This window comes from Notolabrus celidotus, chromosome 3 (genome assembly GCF_009762535.1).
Source record: "Notolabrus celidotus isolate fNotCel1 chromosome 3, fNotCel1.pri, whole genome shotgun sequence".
NCBI classification, from domain to species: Eukaryota; Metazoa; Chordata; class Actinopteri; order Labriformes; family Labridae; genus Notolabrus; species Notolabrus celidotus.
The window spans coordinates 20,686,108-20,707,304 of NC_048274.1; the positions used below are offsets into that span (position 1 = coordinate 20,686,108).

At 40.9% G+C, this 21,197-nt stretch overlaps 1 protein-coding gene across 4 annotated transcripts in view; it reads left to right on the plus strand.

The window, feature by feature from the left end:
- Window positions 1-1,870: 1,870 nt before the first annotated feature.
- LOC117810024 (BTB/POZ domain-containing protein kctd15) overlaps window positions 1,871-21,197 on the plus strand; it is a 30,794-nt gene continuing 11,467 nt past the window's right edge. The window contains exons 1-5 of one of the 4 annotated variants that reach the window (XM_034679562.1): window positions 1,871-2,783; window positions 3,511-3,576; window positions 5,575-5,750; window positions 12,662-12,806; window positions 18,290-18,595. In XM_034679562.1, coding sequence (XP_034535453.1) covers window positions 2,775-2,783; window positions 3,511-3,576; window positions 5,575-5,750; window positions 12,662-12,806; window positions 18,290-18,595 — 702 coding nt within the window. In that variant the 5' untranslated portion in view covers window positions 1,871-2,774. The other 3 variants (XM_034679566.1, XM_034679563.1, XM_034679565.1) reach the window with 3 other exon arrangements.

The window sequence follows — 21,197 nt, forward strand, 5'->3', positions numbered from 1 at the left end:
TATTTTGGCTTCACCTCTAATGCTGGGAGGAGATGGAATCGGATTGTACATAATAAACAGTCAATTGTTTGAACAATGAGGGTTCCTCAAAAAGGAAAAAAGAAAACATTTAACTCAACAAATCACCACTTCAGATTCCATAAATAATTGTTTCACAGTGGATGGATGTGGCAGACTAGCATGGTGTTACTGTGTGATTTACCAAAATAAAAAAATAAAAAATAAGTGTGGGGCCTGATTATTATTGGATGGTTAAGGAGAGCTCTGGTTTATAGTTTTCAATTATTTTCTTTAAAGTCAACTATACTAAGAATGCTTTGAAAAATAGTATTTTCAAGGACAGATCCAGGATACAGAGAGGCACAGTCTTTGGCACCTGCTTTAAACCCACAGGCAATGCTTTCATTCTAATGGGGTCACACATTCATTCATACAGGTCATGATTTCTGCAGGAGGCTGTGACATCTTGACTCATGTTCAGCTGACATTTACCCATTGATGTTTCTGATTCTCATTTATACACCTTAACTTAAATCAAGCCACATAACAAAATAATAATAATCTGACAGTAGTTTAACAAAGGCAGACATATAAAATGTTTGGTAATTTAGCAAAACAGTCCTTTAATTCAAAGATCAGGGCTGTTATATCCTCCTGCGTGTGCATCAGAAATACCAAACATCAATAATCTCTCCACTTGGGTCAAACAAAGATCTATATTTTGTCTTCCTTGAACATGAAAAGTAAAGTCTGTTTGAATCCAAACAGATTATGAAAACTCTCTTAATGTCCTTTCACCCAGGTGTCAGGTGAACTGTTGGGTCAGATGTTTGCATCTGTTTTGAAATCTCAAAGCTTTATTCAAATCCTCCAGATGACCTACTTCTCCTTCTTCCACATAGACACTCCGCAAAAATCCATAAATTAAGGAAATTAACTGATGTGGCCCGGGGCCACTTTGTAAGCTATTTAAATCTTTAAATTTACAACATCCCTGCATACTTCATGTAATTGAACTCACTCCGGGCTTGTTTCCTTTAATGAGAAAAAAAAATCCAGTTTCCCCTCCAGTTTTGTACCTCTGGAAACAACAAATGTGAGCCAGAGGGAACGATGGGAGCGCTGAGAGGCGCGCGCAGGGCTGTCTAATTATGAGAAGGGGTTGGCTACAAAGAGAGATGCATCTTCACACTCCTACCAATCGTAGTCAAATAACATGCCTAAATGTTCTTTTACTGTTTAAATACGTTTTATTTTACTCTAACTTTATGCCGAGGAAAAGCTTTGAGGAGTTTCTAGAACTTCTTAGAGGACAAATGAGCTTTCATTGCTGTTTTATTTTGATGAAGCTAAGAGAAAAATATTTAAAGTTCATGAGAAGAAAAATCGTACATGTTAAAGTTTGTTTGATAAGCAAAAGAAAGGGCTCCAAAAAAAAGTATCAGTCGACGACCAATAACAAGTTCCTACACTGGTTGGCGCCAAATATCAAGAAACGATTCTCCACCTCTGTCAGGATGCTCTTATAGAGTAATTACTGGGCTCAATGTTGCATCAATTATTCACAGTTATTTACCCGCAAATAAACAAACATGCAAATAAATAAATAATAATCTCTTTGGTGTGAGCACCTGCTTGACTCTTAACTTCCCTTTCTCTCGGCGCCAAAACTGGCGCACCACTTTGGCTCGTCATCACTTTGCATTGTGTCTTGAATGTGTTCAAAAAAAATCCCAATGATCAGGCCAAAATCTTATTCTCCAAAAAAAAAGAAAAAAGTCTGGAGGCTTTCTTCTTTCACTGGAGAGTGAAGAGGGGCGGGAGGGGAGGGGGGTGTTGTGGGCAGATATCTCCATCTAAGCCCTGCGCTATAATTGAAATGGCGCATTTGGCTGCAGGCAGGTTGTGAGGGCGCTTTCTGCAGCAGCATGCATGCATGTCCACGGACGTCATTTGATTTTAATGGCCTGCAGGAAATTTGGCGTTACAACTCCAGACATTAAGGCAAGAGAGAAAGAGAGGGAGAGAGAGAGGGAGAGACAGAGGGAGCAGGGACACAGGGGGGAAAATCACCGCATGAAAAAAGATATTGGTTCAAGGATATCTCTTCAATTTCAACATATTTTTCCTGCTGGGACTTTATCAACAAGTTACTGCGCCCTTACTGCTTGTAGCCTGAGTGAAGGACTATGGCAACTCGCCTGGTTTTAAACTTTACATTCAGGCTGGAGATGGAGATGGAAATGTGTGCCTACTAGCTGGAACTGCCTGGGGAGCTGTTACATCAGGCGAAGTGACAATGATTAAAATCTGCTTTTTTGCTCCTCTAACTGTATTGAGCGATTAACAGTTGCCAGTGAGGTTTCTTTAACCCCCTCTAAATCACAACTTCTCAACGATCTACTTTAGCTGAAAAAGAAAATAAGATAAGTTATTAAATCTGTACAGTCTTAATTTCGGGACCAGAGGAGTATCACGTTTTCTTCCTTGAGAAAATTGCCTGGGCGAGAGAGTGGAGTTGAGCTAATTGTAGCCTAATCCCTGGCCCAGAGGCGCTTGGGCAGCCCGGAGCGAGAATTTTCTTTTTTAGCTCTGCTCTGTTATTTAGAGACGGATTATTGGCTTTCTTCTTCTCATAACAAACCACAGGGGCAGTTTCATTTAGGCAAAAAAGCAGACAAGAAGACGAAATACGAAGCAGGATTCCAACAAGAGCGCACATTTTTACGCGTATCCAAATAAGAACTGAGAAGGGGAAGGAGATCATCTCATCTATGTACAAGGTAAGGACGCTTCCTGTGCGCTTTGGTACAAAGAAGCTTGCTGAGGACAGGTCGAGGCAGCCTTGCAATAGAGGCTTTAAAGCCACAGAGACTCTTTGCAGACAGTCCATCCCGGCCGCAGCCTTGTAGTGTCTATTAAAAGCAGTTTAGTTCGGGATACAGAGCGGACACTTGGCTGTACCGTGCGGCAGTATAGATAGTAGGTCCGTGCTGGAGCTGGATGCTGCTGTAGTTGTACCACAAACTCGGGGAGATAATATTTGAATTTTTCGGGGGTTACGCGGACAGCAGCTGGGACTGACCGCCGGCACGGATTTCCTCTGGACTCCCTACAATGTTTGAAACGGTAGGGTGGAGAATTTATCTTTACAGAATGCTTTATTTTTACGCACAGACAGTGCAGGCTCAATCTGTCCAGTTTTCGATGAGTAGCTATATAGTCGAGCTGGTGCCGAAGAGTAACGTGAATAGCTCGACCAAAAGTGAGGCTCCCTTATTTCTCCTAAAGTGTACTGCACGTAATGGTTTTAATCTAAAGAAAGGCGAATTACACGTGTCGGGATTATGCTTTTAATTTGCACCGCAGGAATAAGACGCCATATTGAGCATTTGGTAGAATTAAAAGGCAGAGCACAGGCTTGTAGTGGCCGTGTAGAACAGGATGTAGCATCGGGGTGTCTTTCTTTTCTATGTAAACGTTTTGGTTTCATGGTTGTTTCTATTTTAGATGATCGGGGTCTTTTATGAAGATTTCATGAGTCTGGAATCGGTTTCAACGTTTGATCATGGTCAGGTGAGGGAGGAACACGGCAGCTCTGAGGAGAAAGTTGATGTCTCTACAGCGGCTGTGGTTTAGTGAAGGAATTCATCATACATGGCGTGTGTGTGCATGTGTTTGTGTTTGGTGTGTGTGTGTGTGTGTGTGTGTGTGTGTGTGTGTGTGTGTGTGTGTGTGTGTGTGTGTGTGTGTGTGTGTGTGTGTGTAAGGGTAGCAGAGAGAGAGAGAGTTAGGGATTAAAAGAGACCGAAAGTTAAAATGACTGAACATTTGTGATGGGTTAGAATCTTTTTGATTCTATGTGGGCTTTTTCATATTTTCATTTAAATCTTGGTTGGAAGAAAGTGAGAGAAGGATGTGAAGATAGAGCAAGAGAGAGAGAGAGAGAGAGAGAGAGAGAGAGACAGAGAGAGAGAGAGTGTGAGTGTGTGTGTGTGTGTGTGTGTGTGTGTGTGTGTGTGTGTGTCACCGGCAGTAGGACAGCTCTTCATGGACCCCAAACTTCTCAAGTCTTTCCAAGTTTTTTTCCTCTTTCCTGGGATTTGAAATGTAATCCCGTCCTCCTGTAATCGTATTAAACGAACACGATACTGCTGTGAGGCAGGAAACACCGTGTGAAAAAAGAGCCTCAGCCTCTCTGTGTACCCGGCGGGCTCTTCTCTCAGGGCTGGGGAACTGATCCGGACTTTCACAGAGGCCTTTAGTTTACCAGTGATGACAGTAAAACAGAACATCTGTCCAAAAAATATCCAAACTGTCTAAATACTTTAGTGGGTTATTCTTATTGTCAATAAACGTTTGTAGTTGAGCTGTGTAACTCCGGCTATTATTCAAAGGTTTTTCTTAATTTTCGCCTGGAAAGGTCTTTATTTCGCGTTCAGCCTGAGGGGAAACTGCACTTCACTTCCAAGGTCGTCAAATACTGACCAGGAAACTACCAGGAAACAAGGAAGATCTTATGAAGTTTAAGAAATAGCTAAATTGATTCTCTTTGTATAAAACAGTCTCAATATTTGCGACATTATATTCACTACCTCCAGCATTTAAACAGAAAAGAGCCACACACCTGGCTTTTCTTGGGTAAGGTGGTTTGCAGCTGTTGGCAAAATAAAATGCGCACAAGCGAGTTGAACATCTACGCTCACTTTGCTCCTCTTTGAGCAGGACATAATCAAATGGCAGTGTAACCGAGTGGATTTAAAATAGATCCCTTCACATTTTTGCTCCTAGTCAAACTCAGCTCTGAGTTGACCTCAGAGTGCACCGGCGCGCTCCTAAATCTCCCAAATCTGCGCTTCCGGAGCACCAAAAACTTCTTGTATAACCCTGTGGATGGAGATATGTTTTCAAAAGTACATCAAAATTGATTCATCTGATATGGTTTCACAACAAGGACGTATTTTTCGCACGATTAAAGTTATTTTTGTTGTGCCAATAGTACAATATCGAAAATCTGAGTATTTAGCCATCACCTTCTTTTGTTTTGAATGTGTGCGCTAAGAGGAAAGGTCCCCCCCTCCTTCTCCCCATGCTGTGTTTTCCTTGCTCTCAGATTGGTGCTTGGTGTGTCTGGGCGCATCACGTCTAACACATAAGGCGACCTTTAATTAGAATATTGCAGCAGCAGTTTGTTTTATTCCCCTGGAGGCTGACACCTAGCATTCCTCCCTCTCTTCCTTTTCCTCTCCGTCTTTCTATCTGTCCATCTCTCTCTCTCTCTCTCTCTCTCTCTCTCTCTCTCTCTCTCTCTCTCTCTCTCTCTCTCTCTCTTTCTCTCTCTCTAATAAGCATCCTCCTATCCTCGCCTCCGGTGCTGCATGAAAAGATGCAAACATACTTAATTAGAGCGGTGGCAATAATTTCCAGGCTAAATATGCGACCAGACAGACATGGAAGTGATCTGATAGCACTCAGAGAGGAAACTACCTGCTTCCCTGAGTAGAATCACTGTGTGTGTTTTCTTTTATTTTTATTTATATGATTCCCATGGCTTTTCTCTACACTTGCTTTCAGGAGGGAAGAAGCATGTCACGGCTGTCTCTGACCCGGTCCCCGGTCTCTCCCTTGGCCGCTCAGGGGATCCCTCTGCCGGCTCAGCTGACCAAGTCGAACGCCCCGGTGCACATCGATGTCGGGGGACACATGTACACCAGCAGCCTGGCGACCCTCACCAAGTTCCCTGACTCAAGGTAAGACTCATGCTTGAACCTTATTGCTTGAGTATATTTATTGTATTTATCTTCTGCATCAAAAATTATTATGGGATTTTTATTGAGGTTTACTGGAGAGTATTTTGATGCTTTTGATTTAAATGTGAGAAAATTCTAAATGTATTAACTTTCTCATCATATCGTCCAAATTTTAATTAAATGTTCAATTATAATCAGTTTACATCTCTCTTTAGTAGCTTATTATAACATTGTAGTCATTAAATCCATTCTGTCATTATTCGGCTGGTGTTTTTCTTAATTGGATTTTTGATGTTAACAAGTCATTTAGCTGGCTGGCATCAGTACAGCATCAATGCAACTTCCCTACTGACAACTGCTAATATCTGTTCACACCATGAGGGGACATTTGTCTTCAATCATTATTATTTAGCTCTCTCAGCTTTAAAATGATACATTTGATTGTTTTGTTTGTGTCTGTCCTGATTATTTTAATTGTTTAATAAATACCTCCAGGGTTTTTATTTTGTTATCTCCTCTCATGCTATTTGAAAATTCAGCTGCTGTCAAGCTGCAGCTCAGATGCTGATTTAAATGTTGGTGTGGATTTGCAAATCACACAAGCATTTCTGTGTGCACTACACCCACTTCCATAGCCTATATTTTTTTTGGGGGGGGACAGTTGTTCAGGGTGCTGTTAGGAAACTTTGGAAGAACAATAGTGATGTAAATGTCCACATTCATGTCATCAAAGATGATGTGGGCTAGATCTGATTAACAATAATGTGTCAAATGTTAAGCCTTCTGACTTTTTCATTTAAAACCAGCGTTATGTTTTGATGGTATTTAATAACACCAGATCTTTGAATCCTTTATTTATGATCCAAAACATTTTTGAAAGATACATTTATTTTAATATGAGTTTTTCTCTTTTCCACAATACATTGATACTAAGATAAAAGAATAGTCTCTGTACTTTAAATTCTCCTGAAACATAGCTTATAATGCAGTCAAACTTGAAATGAGATAACAGGAACCCCTGCTTTCTTAGTCAAATGATTCGCTCTCACGCAGAGCAAACAGGTATTTTATTTCCGTTGCAGTGTAGTCATGATGATTCAGGTTGTGTAAGAGCTGTTTTTATTTAATCTGCCCTCCCACTTTATTCACGTTTTTAGCTCCAACCACAAACAGGGTGACACCACCGGAGGTAGCTCAGAAAACAAACACACCTCTGATAAAAATCTCTGTTCGGGATTTCACCCATTTTCTAGACTTTCCTCTCCAATGCAGAGTGTTATTCATGACATTATACAGCCTTCGATAGTGCATTGCTGACAGAGTCCCATGTGGGCCAAGGTAAACACTCACCAGGTTGTTAGGAAATCTGCCAAATTGGCTACAGGAAACAATCCACATAATCCCTGGGTAATAAAGTCTTGATATTGTTAGAGTCCGCTGACAGGAAATCCCTGACAGCTCTGCTTTTATTCCTGACTGTAACACGTCATGAGAAAATGAGGCTCCCCTTAGAAAAGGCTTTTTGATATGAAGATGATTTTTGCCCACCAATTCTTATTTAGTAATTAAAAATAACTTTTGTGTGTCTGTATTTTTTACGTTTTGTGCATCTTTACACTTTACAAGGCTGTAATTCATTTGGGGACACACACAGGGCACCATGCAAATGGAGCACAGTCATGTCAGAGCACCAAACAGTGTTTCTACAGTGAGAGTAAAGAGTGGTACCAGTGTGAGTGTTGGTTGGAGTGCTCTCCCTCTCTATTTCCTCTCTCTCTCTTTTTCACACATGCTCTTTTGCTCCCTCTCTCTCTATCTCTCTCTTCGTCTCTTTCTGTTCCTTTCTCACTCTGGATCTCTCACACACACATGCATACACTCACTGTTTCTCTCTCTCAGCCTCCTCAGTGTACAGTTGGCCTCGGGGCTCTACTTTCCGCTGGAGCCAGTGGAAGGAGGGGCCCTTTTGTGTGAATTAGGATAATGGCTGACAGCAGAAAGCAAAACAATTACCCCGTGTTTCGGCCACGTCTGCTCAAGAAGGGCACGCTGACAAAACGTAAAAAAAAACGTGACGGCTAAAAAGAGCAGGGTTAAAGAGTTTAAAGTTGATGATTACTTTTAATAGATTGTCCTCTAAATAATGCAGCGTGCCAAGAGAAAGTTAGTCTAGTAACTAATGTGTGGTGATTCATCTTCCTCTGTGCGGGCCATATTAAGGGACAGGGGTCATGAAACATTGATGCTCGCTCTGTGTGGCTCTCACAGAGGACAGTCGCAGCAGTCACTTGAACAGAAGCTGAGGAAATTAGGGGGAAATGTTCAGCAGACAAGGAAACTATTTTGAAAGGACCAATGGACATTTTTCTCTTTGAAGACGAGCTTCTGCGTCCAGAAACGATAGATCTTCACTGACTCAATGCTCCTTCATTTAGTGTTCCCCTTCCTCTTATAGCTTCCTCCTCTGCCCACTGAGATCACCGCTATTAACAGAGCAAACAAAGTTCAACCATTCATTAAATGTAACTCTCAGAAATGTCATTTTTTCTTCATTTGGATTTAATTTCAATGTTAAAGGCCTTTTAGCTGTTAGAAACACCACAGGCGTTTTGGGCCTTTAACCCTTTTAAAATCAAAGCATTGAAAACATCATTATAGGCATACAGAATGAAATAAAATATTTAACAGAATTAATGTGACTCCATAATGCATGCATGAGGACTCATTTTAAACTCAATATACTTGAGTCTGTGCACATGTTTGTTTATGGTAGGGCTAAAACATAACACAACACAACACACCTTAACTGAGTCAGCTCAAACATGAAGGAAATTTGTAATATCTCCTCCAGTGAGTCATGTCTGGGTAGCATTAGCAAAGACTCTGTCTATGTTACAACCATGAAATTAACCAAACAAATTAAACATCGGGTCAGCTACACCTGTATGAAATTGCAGACCTGAAGGCCAAACTGTTATGGAGCAGGTGAGTTCTTAATTTGAGGTGTTGCTATGTGATCCAGCTTTGAATTAGAGTAGTTTCAACTTCAAATTAAAGTTGCATGATCTTAAAGTTAATTTAGCCATTTGGTAAAACTTCCAGTTTAGATTAATTCATATGAAATTTAAAGGAAACTAATCATTACATCTGCACAAAAATAGTCCAGTCATACAGCTCAAAATCCAGTGATTAGTGGTATCATGTAATGTAAATATGACAGCGCAGATGTTTGGATAAAGCATTAATAAAGTTTTAGTTTCAGTGTAGGTGCAACTGAGTCTCATAGAAATTTATATTGTGGACAAACAAAGGGCTACACATGAATTTGAAATCAATTAATCTGCGGATTATTTTCAATGAATCCTCGAAAGTGTCAGAGAGTAAAGAGACAAGTACTCATTTGAATTTAAACAAAGTAAAATTGACATCTTTAGGATGTTTTTGTCAGTTCAGACAGTTCAAACACAAAGATGTTTAAATTTCAGAATGACGATACACGGTACCTTACATTTCAGACCCTTAAAGACCCAGGACATTTTGGACATATTTCATAGCAAAATCTCTTTTTTTTAACAGAGCTTTTTAATGTTAATTCAGTATTGGAATTAATAAATGGGTTAGGAGGGTTAGGTTACTAGAGCCTGACTAAACATTGTATTAAGGAAAAATATTAGCCAGATTTAGACTCCTGCCATTCATTTTTGGAAGAGATTTTGTGATCCTTCATGCAACATCTTCAAGCAGTCTCAGCCAATCAAAGCCAGGCTCCATAATGATCTTGTCTTGAACCCCGCTCTCAAAATCCACTTGACACCAGGCTGGTCAGAGATCCCTGTATGTGTTTGTTCCACCTCGCAGTACTCTGCTGTGTGTCCTGTTTTTTTTTTTAAGCTTCTGTCAGTATCAGATCAGTTGTAACAGAATCAGAGATACCTACGCTGCGTCCCCCTCCCCTCCCGCCTCCTGCAGACACGTCTCTCCACCAGCTCGGAGCCGCTGTAGTTGCTGCAGAGAGCATCATGCCAGATAGTGCCCACCTACCCTGCCCCGCTGCTTGCCCTCACTTGGCACCTCTGGGTTGGGAGATCTGAGCTGTTCCTGTCCTTGATAACCTCCCACACCCACCACCTCCCCCTCTACCTAAACCTTTCACTCTCTGTCTTTCCATGTAGCTCTGTCGTAGCAGTTATCTCTCCCACTCTCTCCATCTCTCTCCATCTTCCAATCATATTCTCTTTCTTTTTCCCTCTTTACATCAGTTCTGTTTTTCTCTTCTGATTCGCCTGTCTTTATCCTTTTACTCTCCTCTTTCCTCCCCCTCTTTGTCTTTTGGCCTGTCTGTTTACGTATCTTGTCTCTTAATTTTCCACATCTCCCCCTACACACACACACACACACCCTTTCGCTCTCACTACCTGTTAAAAAACACCCCCACCCTTTCAATTCAGGAATTCAACAGAAAGTGAAAAAAAAAAAAAAATGAGAAGACCAACAGAGAAAGGGAGAGAGAGAGGGAGAGTGAAGGGAGTAGAAGAGAGGGAAAGAAAAAGAAAAACAGGCAGCATTTTAATTGCTTTTTAAAAAAGTGGAGATGAAAAACAGAGTTAGCCTGGAGGGGTATGGTGAAATTCTAGCTGGAAGAATTGCAAGACCATATGAGAAAGGAACACCTCAGGCAAAACAGGGAGATGAGTATTGGTTTTTTATAAAGCATTTTGCATCGATTTCCAGAGAGAAAGCGAGTAAGGGAGAAGGATGGAGACAGGGAGAGAAAGAAAGAAAGAAGAAGAGAAAGAAAGAAAGAAAGACAGAAAAGGAGGAAGGATGGCAGGAGGCGAGGGAGGGAGGGAGAGCCATCTTTGCTCTGCTTCTTCACACAGTCAAGTCAAAGAAAAAGAAACAGGGTGGATTTGACATGAGAGCTTCAGTGTGTCGAGCCGACACATCGGGGTCAGGAGATACCTGATACAAGCTTTAAATAAAAGCTCACACACTTTTGACGAAGAACAATGTTGTAATAGTAAATCCAGTAAAATGAGTCTGTGTGTGAAGCCGGCCCTGCTGTGTGTTCATTGACATTCCCTCTGCGGCTCTCTTAGTCTGTCCTCTAATAGAGTTTGACAATGCCGGTGCTCAGGCGGTGCTGTGTGTCTGTGTGTGTGTGTTGGTTTGCAAATAAGTTTGACAATTTTTCTTTTCATACAACTTTGTCAGCTACCAAAGAAGCTGTTTCTGTGTTTAAAGAGCTGATTGCATCAATACAAAGACGATAGCAGTGATGCAGCGCCTTGCCAAGAGCTGTATCTCAGGAAGACGTGGCAATGCGTCGTTCAGGGGTTTCCTTAAACAGATGCCTTGTGTAAATCACCATTAAAACTTGTTTGCAGTGCACAGGCTGCGCTGTTTTTTCTGTGGAGGGAGATGTGAATCCAGTTTCAGGATGAGTCACATAATTAAAGCACAATTTGGCACACCAAAGATACATTAATAAAGCTTTTTGGAGTTTAAAAAACACTGCATCTTCAATATTTTAGAAATGCTCCAACAGTGTCTTTAATAATTAATTAGAGATGTTTAGCATGTACAAATGAACAAACATAGAGTGGAGGTGCCCTGATTTGACTCTTCCACTAGCAAGAATGAGGGACCTGCAGGTAAACGACAGGAACACAGCACAAAGACAAAGGGAAATGAATATCTGTCCAAGGATATCTTGAGGCGCAGCGTCAATGCGGTGTGATCAAAGTTTCAAGATAGCAGCAATTTCCACTCTTTGCTTTGATGAGCCCTTGGAGCCAACTTTAACCAAGATCTTCAATCTTACTGTACGGTGGTGAAAAGGGTTAAAACTGGGACTCTGTGCAGCAACAAGTGTCTCATTGTTACTTAAAGGCTTAAGAATATGTATTAAAGGCTGAAACAGGCTTCTAATTATGATGTTAAATTAACTATTGTGGTTCTTCATAGGAAAACATTAGTGATATATATTGTGGGTCATGTTTTGATTAATTTAGGCATAATTTTCTCTTTGTGATTCTCTTTAATATTTGCTTTGCCTTTAAACATGAACCACATAACTCATCGAATTCAACCACATCAAACCAAAGCAAAAATTCAACATATTGTTTGTGCTTACAAGAGTTATGTTTGTTTTCTTTAAAATGATCCCTAACAACAAACACATTTAAAAAGTGCAGTTAGGTTGTCCTATTTCAACAAAGTATGTAACTGAGATGAGATTTATTGATTGCTTGGGATTGAAATGCAAATTTAATATAGTTCAGTCAAAAGTACAGTGCCAGATTAGATGTATTTATCTTCACGCAAACTGTCACAATTAGACTAAATAATGTAGGGAGGTTGTGTCTCATATAAACCTAATACAGAGCATGTGGTAGAAGTAACCGCTAACTATAACTGTGTTTTAAGTATGGCATAGTAGGGCTGCAGCTGTCCAAATCCTTCCAACATTCATAACAAAACCAAACAGTAAAAGTAAAACATTTTCTCCAGATGTCCTCCTCACATTAGTATGTAGCCCTCCACTGTCTCCTACCTCTGTTTCATTTCCAGCCCTCTGACAGATGGAATAATAGAGCTGTAATGCTACATTCATGCCATTAATTTCTGTAAGTACAAGCAGCGAGCGTGTGTGTTGTTATAATCTTTCTGCAGAAGGGACACTTCAAACAAGTCTGGAATGGAGGAAACGATGCCTTAAGCCCCTTGTTTCAACCTGGGATGCTAATGCATTTCAAGCTTAGTGCTAATAAAATTGAAAAATAAATGGAGGGTAATTGTTTCATGCATTTGAAGGGAGCTGGCTCATTCCATTTTCTGTTTGTGTGTTTGTGTGTGCGGCTGCCTGCCTGCGTGCGCGTGTGTTTGTGTGTGTGTATTTCAATTTTCAGAATCAGTCGTCTGTTCAATGGCACCGAGCCCATCGTGTTGGACAGCTTGAAGCAGCACTACTTCATAGATCGGGACGGCGAGATATTCCGCTACATTCTCAGTTTCCTCAGGACCAGCAAATTGCTCCTTCCAGATGACTTCAAGGTACATATCCGCAACACAACATACTGTATTGTGTGCACCATCAGCTCGCACAGTTTGAGCAACATCACAACATAAAAAATAAAAAAAAAGCTTGGGTACATAAAGCCATCTGTGCAGCGACGCAGTAGTGTTGTGTGAAATTCCTGATTTTTCTCAAGATAATACACCAAAGTGTGAATATGTTTGTGTTTATTCATGTTTTTTGTCCTCTCAGGGGTTGGATGTTTTCAAAATATAACCACAACAGAATTCTGTTTTCACATTGCCTCACATAGAATCCCCCTCCTCTTCTTCAACACATTAATTACCTGTAGTGTAAGCATGAAGAGTAATTAGGAAACTTTGAAATATGGGGCAGACTTAGATGGCAGTGTTCTGGAGGTAAAATGCTAACTGGCTAACTGGAGCATGGCCTGGTGTGTGTGTGCCAAAGCCCTGAGCTGTTGTTTTTCACTCAGAGTGGTTTGTATAGAGGTGAACCCAGGTGAAATAGCCTGCACTCCCCTATGATCCACAGCACTCTGATGGCCAACTCCAACACAAAAAACACTCTCTGGCAGTCACTGGGGGAGCAGCACCCAGCATGTTTCTGCTGTTAAATACACACAAACATGCTCCTGTATATACAGTGTGTATATTTTTATCTTTCTGGGCCATTAAATCTGCCTTGGTCTCTATGAACTACAGAGGAAGCACACCAGTCTCACATTAATACAATGTATTTTTAAGTCATTGAATAGACATTTATACACATTTTATATTTGTAATATGAACTATTTGCAAATTAAATAGTAAAGTAAAGTTCAATAATAAAATAAATGGCAACATGTCATCCTAAAATGCTTTCTGCTTTGGAGGCTGATGTTCCAAGTGATTGGAAAAGTGTTGCTTATTTATTAGACAAACATTATTTGAATTACACTGATGTCATGTTTCTGACCATTGCCCTAATTTAAGTCAAATATTTATTCTAATTTTCCCTCTGGTTTGGTCTCTACCACTCTATTCTATATCAATAGTTTCTGATGCTTGTCTGTAGAAGAAGTTTTTCTTGGCAGACGGCATGTTTTTCTGTTATGTAATTTTTCAAAATAATGACTAGGTGAGAGAAAAACAAAGCTGAGAACCTTTAAACCAAAACAACGAACTGAAAGAAGCTAAAATCTTCTGAGTGCTAAGGAGAATTACAGAATGGGGTTATAATAAAAACCTGATCTCATATAAATAATGTAAAATCACCACTACCTTGGTGCACCAAGTTAAATCGGTGGTTAAAGAGCACGCTGCATGTACAGAAGCAACAGTCTTCAGCACAGAAGTCACTGGTTCGACTCCTGGTCATGACTATTTGCTGCTCTCTAGTCCATACATTTCCCACCTCTCTTCAGCTGCCTGTCCAATAACGGCAACCCCCCCTTAAATATTACTTTAAAAAATGACCATGTCTTCCAGACACCTTCATAAGTAAATGTAGTTTCTAATGTATTACATTTTAATGCCCATACCGTAGAAACAGTTAAAATTAATTTAAGGTAGTATGACATGTTAGACACATGAGGTATTAGATTCCTTCATAAGCCTTTTCAAACGTGTTGTATACAGTGGTATAGTACAGAGAGTGCTTAAACAAGTCTTGTGTGAGGTAAAATGTCAACACTGATTTATTTTCTTATCATAACTTTGATACGAAATTAAAAGTATTTAACTTAGCATAATCAACCCAAGGGGCTCAGGTAGCTTAACTACCTTGATGAAGACTGTTCAACAAATGTAAGCACAGATTTTTTACTTCTCCCACACAAACTTTGCTTTAGCATTGACTTTGTGCTGTCAACATCATTTTAACACATAACGTTTCCACACCAGACAACGCAGCGTTAAGATGAACTGATCACTTCACATAATTCTGTCATACTAAGTCCGGTTATTCTCTGATTGTTCGTCCCTATGTGCAGCGCCGTTCAGATTACTCATAGTCAGTTAATCCATTGTTGAAATAAATATATAAATTAGTGCAGCTTTAAACCAAACTTAAGGTTTTACCAGCAGGTTAGTCACACAGCACAGAGGTGTCCACACAACTAGAGTGGCTTTGTCAGAGTCATTATATATTCTGCCTACAGCTCCCTCCTGTTCAAGGTTTTATTCAGTGCTACTGCTTCCTAGGTGTATTCTTTTCTTCACTTCTACTCCACCTTAACTTGCATGACCTTTCCACCGGGCTGCCGCTTGTTCATCATTCTCTACAAGGGAACAAGGCGAGGCCGAGCCACACAGAGCCGGGGGCAAACTCTCCGGGCCTCACGGATAGTCTGAACGAGAGCCAAACCTCAGACAACAGAACACGACATGAAAGCCCTGCATATTTTCAGCAAATGATGGCCTGACTCAGTAGCGATTAGTTTTTCCCTTCTTATTCATGCTTTTCCCTCCCTTTCTGTGAAGTCTTGACAGTCCAATCAGGCACAGCGGTTGAAGAAATGCATTGGACCTCATTGTTTCAACTCATTACGATCCCCTCGCATAAGCCTGTGTTGATCTGCATACCTTTCAATTTGCGTGAAGCCGGGGAAAAAAAATGCAAATAGTGCGAGGCAGAATTGAGCATGTCCTTATCTGAACACAATCAGGCTTGCCGTCGCCAGAGGGCTGGCTCTGTTCTGCTGCTGGCAGCCACGGCGCTGTGTGTTTTGCTAAATCAATGTGAAAGTCTGAGCAGAATAGGAAAAGAAAATTTTCAGCCTACATCAGTGGAACAAAATATTCACTATTAATATCCTCCCTCATCTCATTATTCAAACTACAATTAATCACAAGAGTGTAAGCAATGCTCAGTCATATTGAGGGCATGGTTATAAACTGTGAAGAGTTACTGCTCTCTGTCACGGTGTATTCAAGCTTTTATTGCACTTTAAATCAATAATGTAATATTTTTATTATTGGTATCAAATCCTTAAAGAAATAATGGGAAAGACTTTATGCTTGTAGCTTTCGCTGTATTATAGTTCAGAGCAGGCTGGTTTGGTGGCCTGTCTTCTTGTGTGGCTTTCGTCATTTTTTGTCCAAAACACACGATTCTTTCTCAGTCCTCAGACTCCCTCATAGTGACAGTTTCTATCACTTTGCTCCTCTTCTTCTCTTTCTCCGCCGCCCTCTCTGTCTCTCCCTCCCTCTGTCCTTCCCTGAGATGTTGCCTTGCCGGTGGGCGATCAGGTCGGATCATTATTTTGAAGCTCAAACGGGCTGTCTGGACACAGGATTGGGGGATGAATTGTCTCGTAGAGCTGGCAGCAGTAGCAGCAGCTCCAGCAGCCAGGACGGAGCTGTTGGCCCCCGTCTCCCTCTCATCCTCACCTCAGCGCTTAGGATTACTCTGTTGTTTTGTGCGCTGCTCAGGATGACTAAAGTGCCTCGCAGACAGACCCCTGTTAAAAACATATCCATCCATGGCTTCAGACCTGTGAAGGATGAGGAGCTACACTTTGATACAGAGAGCTGCCTGAAGGGGAGCGTCTCAGTATGAGTTTTGTCAGCTGCAGCAAGAGGGCCGGGAGAGAAAAAGACAGGGAGAAAGGGAGAAAAAAAGGGAAAAAAGGACCCACTCCCCTCCTTTCTTCGTATTCTGAAATCTTAAATATTAGACCGTCAGCTTAAGATGTGTTGCGTCAACGCTCGTCCAGATGGAGTTGTATTTGGGTGTCGTTTGCTCGCCTCAGATGAAGGCACAGCTTAGATGACGGGGTGAACCAGACAGGGAGGCTTTTCAAGGCTAAAGAGTCTGACAGAAGCAGCAGGGTTAATGAATATGCTGTTTGCTGCCATGCTCTGTTTCTATACCCGGCAGTGGTCCTGAGAAGGGAAGGGGAAAAACGCTTTCTGGATCCCCGGCTCCCAACACCCACCACCACCAATGATGCAGACTATACGAAACATATGTTGTTTCCGCAGCACAAACACACAGCGTCTCACTTTTCAAGGGCATTGAGATTTTGCATTGCACCATTATGTGCAACCTCTTTCTGTGTGATGGCTGTTAGATATGTTTTGACCAGACAATCCTTTTCAGTATGGTTTGAGAAAGTGTATTCTCTGAAACAAATAATAGCCATTAGCTAAAACCATCAGCATCATGTAACTTTGAACTGCACTGTTGGGGGAATGAATGAAGCTGTCATTCTTTGTCACTTTGAAACATTAATCAGAAACAGATTTATTAATTACTAATTGTTTAGCTGAAAGATTTGCTGCATTTAGGTGTAACCTAATTAAATCTTGTTCTAATAGGAGCTTAACATCGGGCCACGAACCTCATTAACATAAAACTCCCTCCATGTGAGGAATACATTAAAATCCTCCTTGGCTGATGATCGTCCTCATGTTCACTTGCAAATATCTTTTCCTCACCTCCTGTCTGCCTCCAATAGCGAAACCTCCGCCTCTCTGTATTTGCTATGGTAGCGGTGAATGATGGTGCCATCTGGTCTTGTGGGAAATTAGAGGCAAGAACGCCGGGGCAAATGGCCCCCAGCAAGCCCTGCCCAGGAGGGAGAGGCAGACAATCTGCTGCAGACTGTCTGCGCACAGGAATGCACCATCCCACTTCAGTGGAGTCCTACTCACGGCCTTTCTGGAGTCGACTCACTGAAACATGCTAAGGGCTAGCACAGCTCTGCCAAGAGCTACTGTGGAGGAGAGCTGCAGCATGGCTATGCTTTGTTTATGGAGTGTTGTCCTGCTGGTCGGAGGCCATCACTAATCCTAGTTTATTGTTCTTCTCTCAAGATGATGTTTTACATGGTAGTGAGACGTTAAACACATGTCTTCAAATTTGTGTCAATCAGATATCCTTAACTCAACATTACTAACGTTTGTATTGGTGTATTCAGCTCTCTTTCAGTTTTATTTTTTAGTAAACTTGGAGTCAACATTTAAAAATACTAGTTAGAGGCTTTAGTAACAGGTGTATGGATCTAAATTTTAGTGTCATCACCTGTATTCACTCCTCTGTAATGGTTTCTTGCAATAGATAGTCAGGACACAGGACATAGGACACTAGTTTTATCTCAGTCTCAGATTAATATGTTCCCTGAAAGAATTCAGAGATATAAGAGGAGTATATTCATCACTGTGCCATTAGTTATTTGCTCTCTCATGCATGCTGCAGCTGTTGTTTCACTACAGCAGAGGGGTCAAAGAGCAGAAGCAGCCTGAACAGCTCTGCTGAAGTAATTAGAGGTTAAGTGTCTTGCTCAAGGACACTTTGTCATTAGTTGCTATGGGGAAACCATGAGGACACCCTGTAAATATACTTGTACTGTCGTCATAGCGTTGGACAGTACTGTACAAGTTAAGTTTTTCGTCCGGATGACCTTGATGACGAACTGTAATGCAGTGCAACTCAACCTGCTAGTCACACATATAGCCAAGAGGACTGCACACATGCAAATTAATTGCACTCATTTCCTGCTCCTCTGACTGTATAGGACTTCCACCTGCTGTACGAGGAGGCACGTTATTACCAGCTGACGCCCATGATCAAGGAGCTGGAGCGCTGGAAGCAGGAGCGGGAGCAAAGGCGGATGGCACAGCCCTGTGACTGCCTGGTAGTGCGCGTTACACCTGACCTGGGCGAGAGGATCGCTCTGAGTGGGGAGAAGGTCCTTATTGAGGAGATCTTCCCCGAGACTGGAGACGTCATGTGTAACTCAGTCAACGCCGGCTGGAACCAGGACCCCACGCATGTCATCCGTTTCCCCCTAAATGGCTACTGCAGACTCAACTCCGTCCAGGTAACACATCTGTCTGTTTCTACTTCTCTGCATGTGGCATGTTTAATATATACTGGACAACACAACTTTTAATGATGACTTCAATGCACATGCAGCCATACACATTTTGGTCAATTCGGACTGCCTACTGTTTTCACAGTTTAACCAGAGCTGTATTGTAAAGTTCCCATGTCCTCTTGGATATAAAAGTATCATGTCTCATTTTTAAAGGCTGAATGGAGGCTTTTATTGTTACTATTGAATTGGTTTCTCATCTGACAGTGAACACAAATCAAAGCTTGAGTAATGCACAATAGCCTAGGAAAGATAAATTAACAATAACTTTCCCCATTTTGAAAAGACTGCTTCGGAAAAATAAAGCTAATTTTAAGTGTTTATGGCAATACTATATATAGCTAGATAGCAGAATCATTGTACAGCACAATAGAACAGAACAACCACATATATATAATCGATTATTCTATGATAAAAGTTTGATGAAACCCTAACATTAAAGTGCCAGCTGTTCTGTTTACATTATTAATGGTAGCTTCATGGTATCAGATTTAAACCAACACATGCTCATCAGCATTAGAGCTTTCATAAAAAGTTAATAACAGTGCCTCTACTCATTGTTCCATGGTGTGAATGTTATGCATCCTCTCTGTAGTTTGAAGATAGAGGAGGCTGGTTGTGCTACTACTACACAGAGCTGACCTTTGCTCAGAGGGTTAATAATGATGAAGATAAAGATCGGAACCAGTCACAGGTTCAGACTAGATATTCTACCAGTGAACCTCTGGTGGCTACTAATCTATCTGGTGCTCTGTTAACAGTAAGACATTGCCTACAGTAACGTTTCTAAGCTAAGTTAGCATTGAAACAGCAGTATGCAGAGTTGAATATTTCCTTGGGAAGTGTGTAATATGAATGTTCATTTAGTTAATTGTTTGGTGTATTCATTTTTAAGTTTTGACTTAAATAGCACGCAGTTGAAATGTCAATCCAAAACTTCCTTTCAATTCTCTTTGATCACAGCTGTCAATGTTGTCACAGTGTAACCCTTGTATGTTACACACAGTGTGGGGTTCGCATAAGGGTGCAGGTTTCTCATAGTTACTTTTGCTATGAGTCAGTCAACCTGTTATGTTGCCTTGTACAAGCTGTGCATGTTGCAACAGCAGAGCCTCTTTTAAAACCTTTGTTTATAAAGAAAATCATTTTGCTGAGCATGCAAGCCATTTTTCACCACCACCCTTCAACACTTTCATACACATTTAAACACTTGGCTGATATTTGTACTGTACAACACACACTTTGAAAGACACCGTAAAGCTCAGCTAGTGTAACTGGGCTTTAGCTGACCTGCTAATAGCACATATCTGATTAAGAAGAAAACTTGAACTGTGTAACTTCTAAGATCAGATGTTCTCTGTCAGTTTTTGATTTTCAGTGCACAGTGAGAGTTTGTTAAGGTACAGATATCAGTATCAGAAATGTCTCTTGTACGGACTTGGATGTGGTAACAGCTTATAAGCAAGTTTGCTTGTCAGTACATTGAAATGATAGCATTGTTTATTAGCTAAAAAATGTAGTCCTCTCAGTAATAATTTATCATCTTGATGTAACTGTCAGCTACTGTTTCAGAGCAACAAAGAAGTGTTTTGTGTAAATTATATTACGGTAGCAAACAGCTGTGCTAGCCGAGAGCTAGTCGTAGCTAGCTAAATGTCAGCAGTTGTTTACCATCACACAATTTAATGATGATTACTTTTATACCAGAGATTACGATAAGGAAATGTGATGAAACAAAAAGAGCCTTGAAATAAAAGAAGGATGTCAGCTTGTTCTTAGGTTACATGTCTTTAGGTGTCCTGAGCCAGGTCATACAACAAGCTGGAAGCAATCCAATAATACCCATAGTATGCATCTGTTGATATTAGTATTGTGCTTTTCATCTCAATGGAACTAGAGGTATCATTGAATACTCAAGATCAGGTACCAAGCACAGATTTGTGAAGAAAAACTGTATCTGAATATTACAAGTTCACAAAGGCTAGTACACACTGGTTCCTTTATATGTTGGCTATGAGCTAAAGTACCACATTAAAATGTTGCTCTAAGGCTGTTAGCATGATTTGTGACCCTTGATGCCACATTTTGCAGGGATCATAGCCTGACATCAGTTGTGAAGTAAAAGCCGCTCTGATGAAGCTGTAGTTAGTTTTGAAAGAGAGGTAAGCATCTGTAATGACAGGTGTACAGTGTGAGTGTCATTTTGCACTCTGACAAAGCTCTTCAGGTTATAGCATAATGTAATATCTGAGCTTGTCCTTTGTAGTTCAGACTTCCTTTTCCGTACAGAAAATTAAGTGGTATTAATATAATCTAAAATATGTGCTTTCAAACATGTAGTCTGGCTGATTAGAAAAATCTGTTCAGACTTCTAACTCTTTCAAACTTCAAAAAAACTAGTTTTATAGTTGTGTTACCCAGACAGCTCCGTGAGAGGGAGGAAGCATAACAGCCTCACACCACAGGCTCGATATAACACACACTGGTGCCCAAAGCAACGAACAGGCCAACACATAGAGGAGCCTTCCCCCCTCCAGCACCCAAAGGG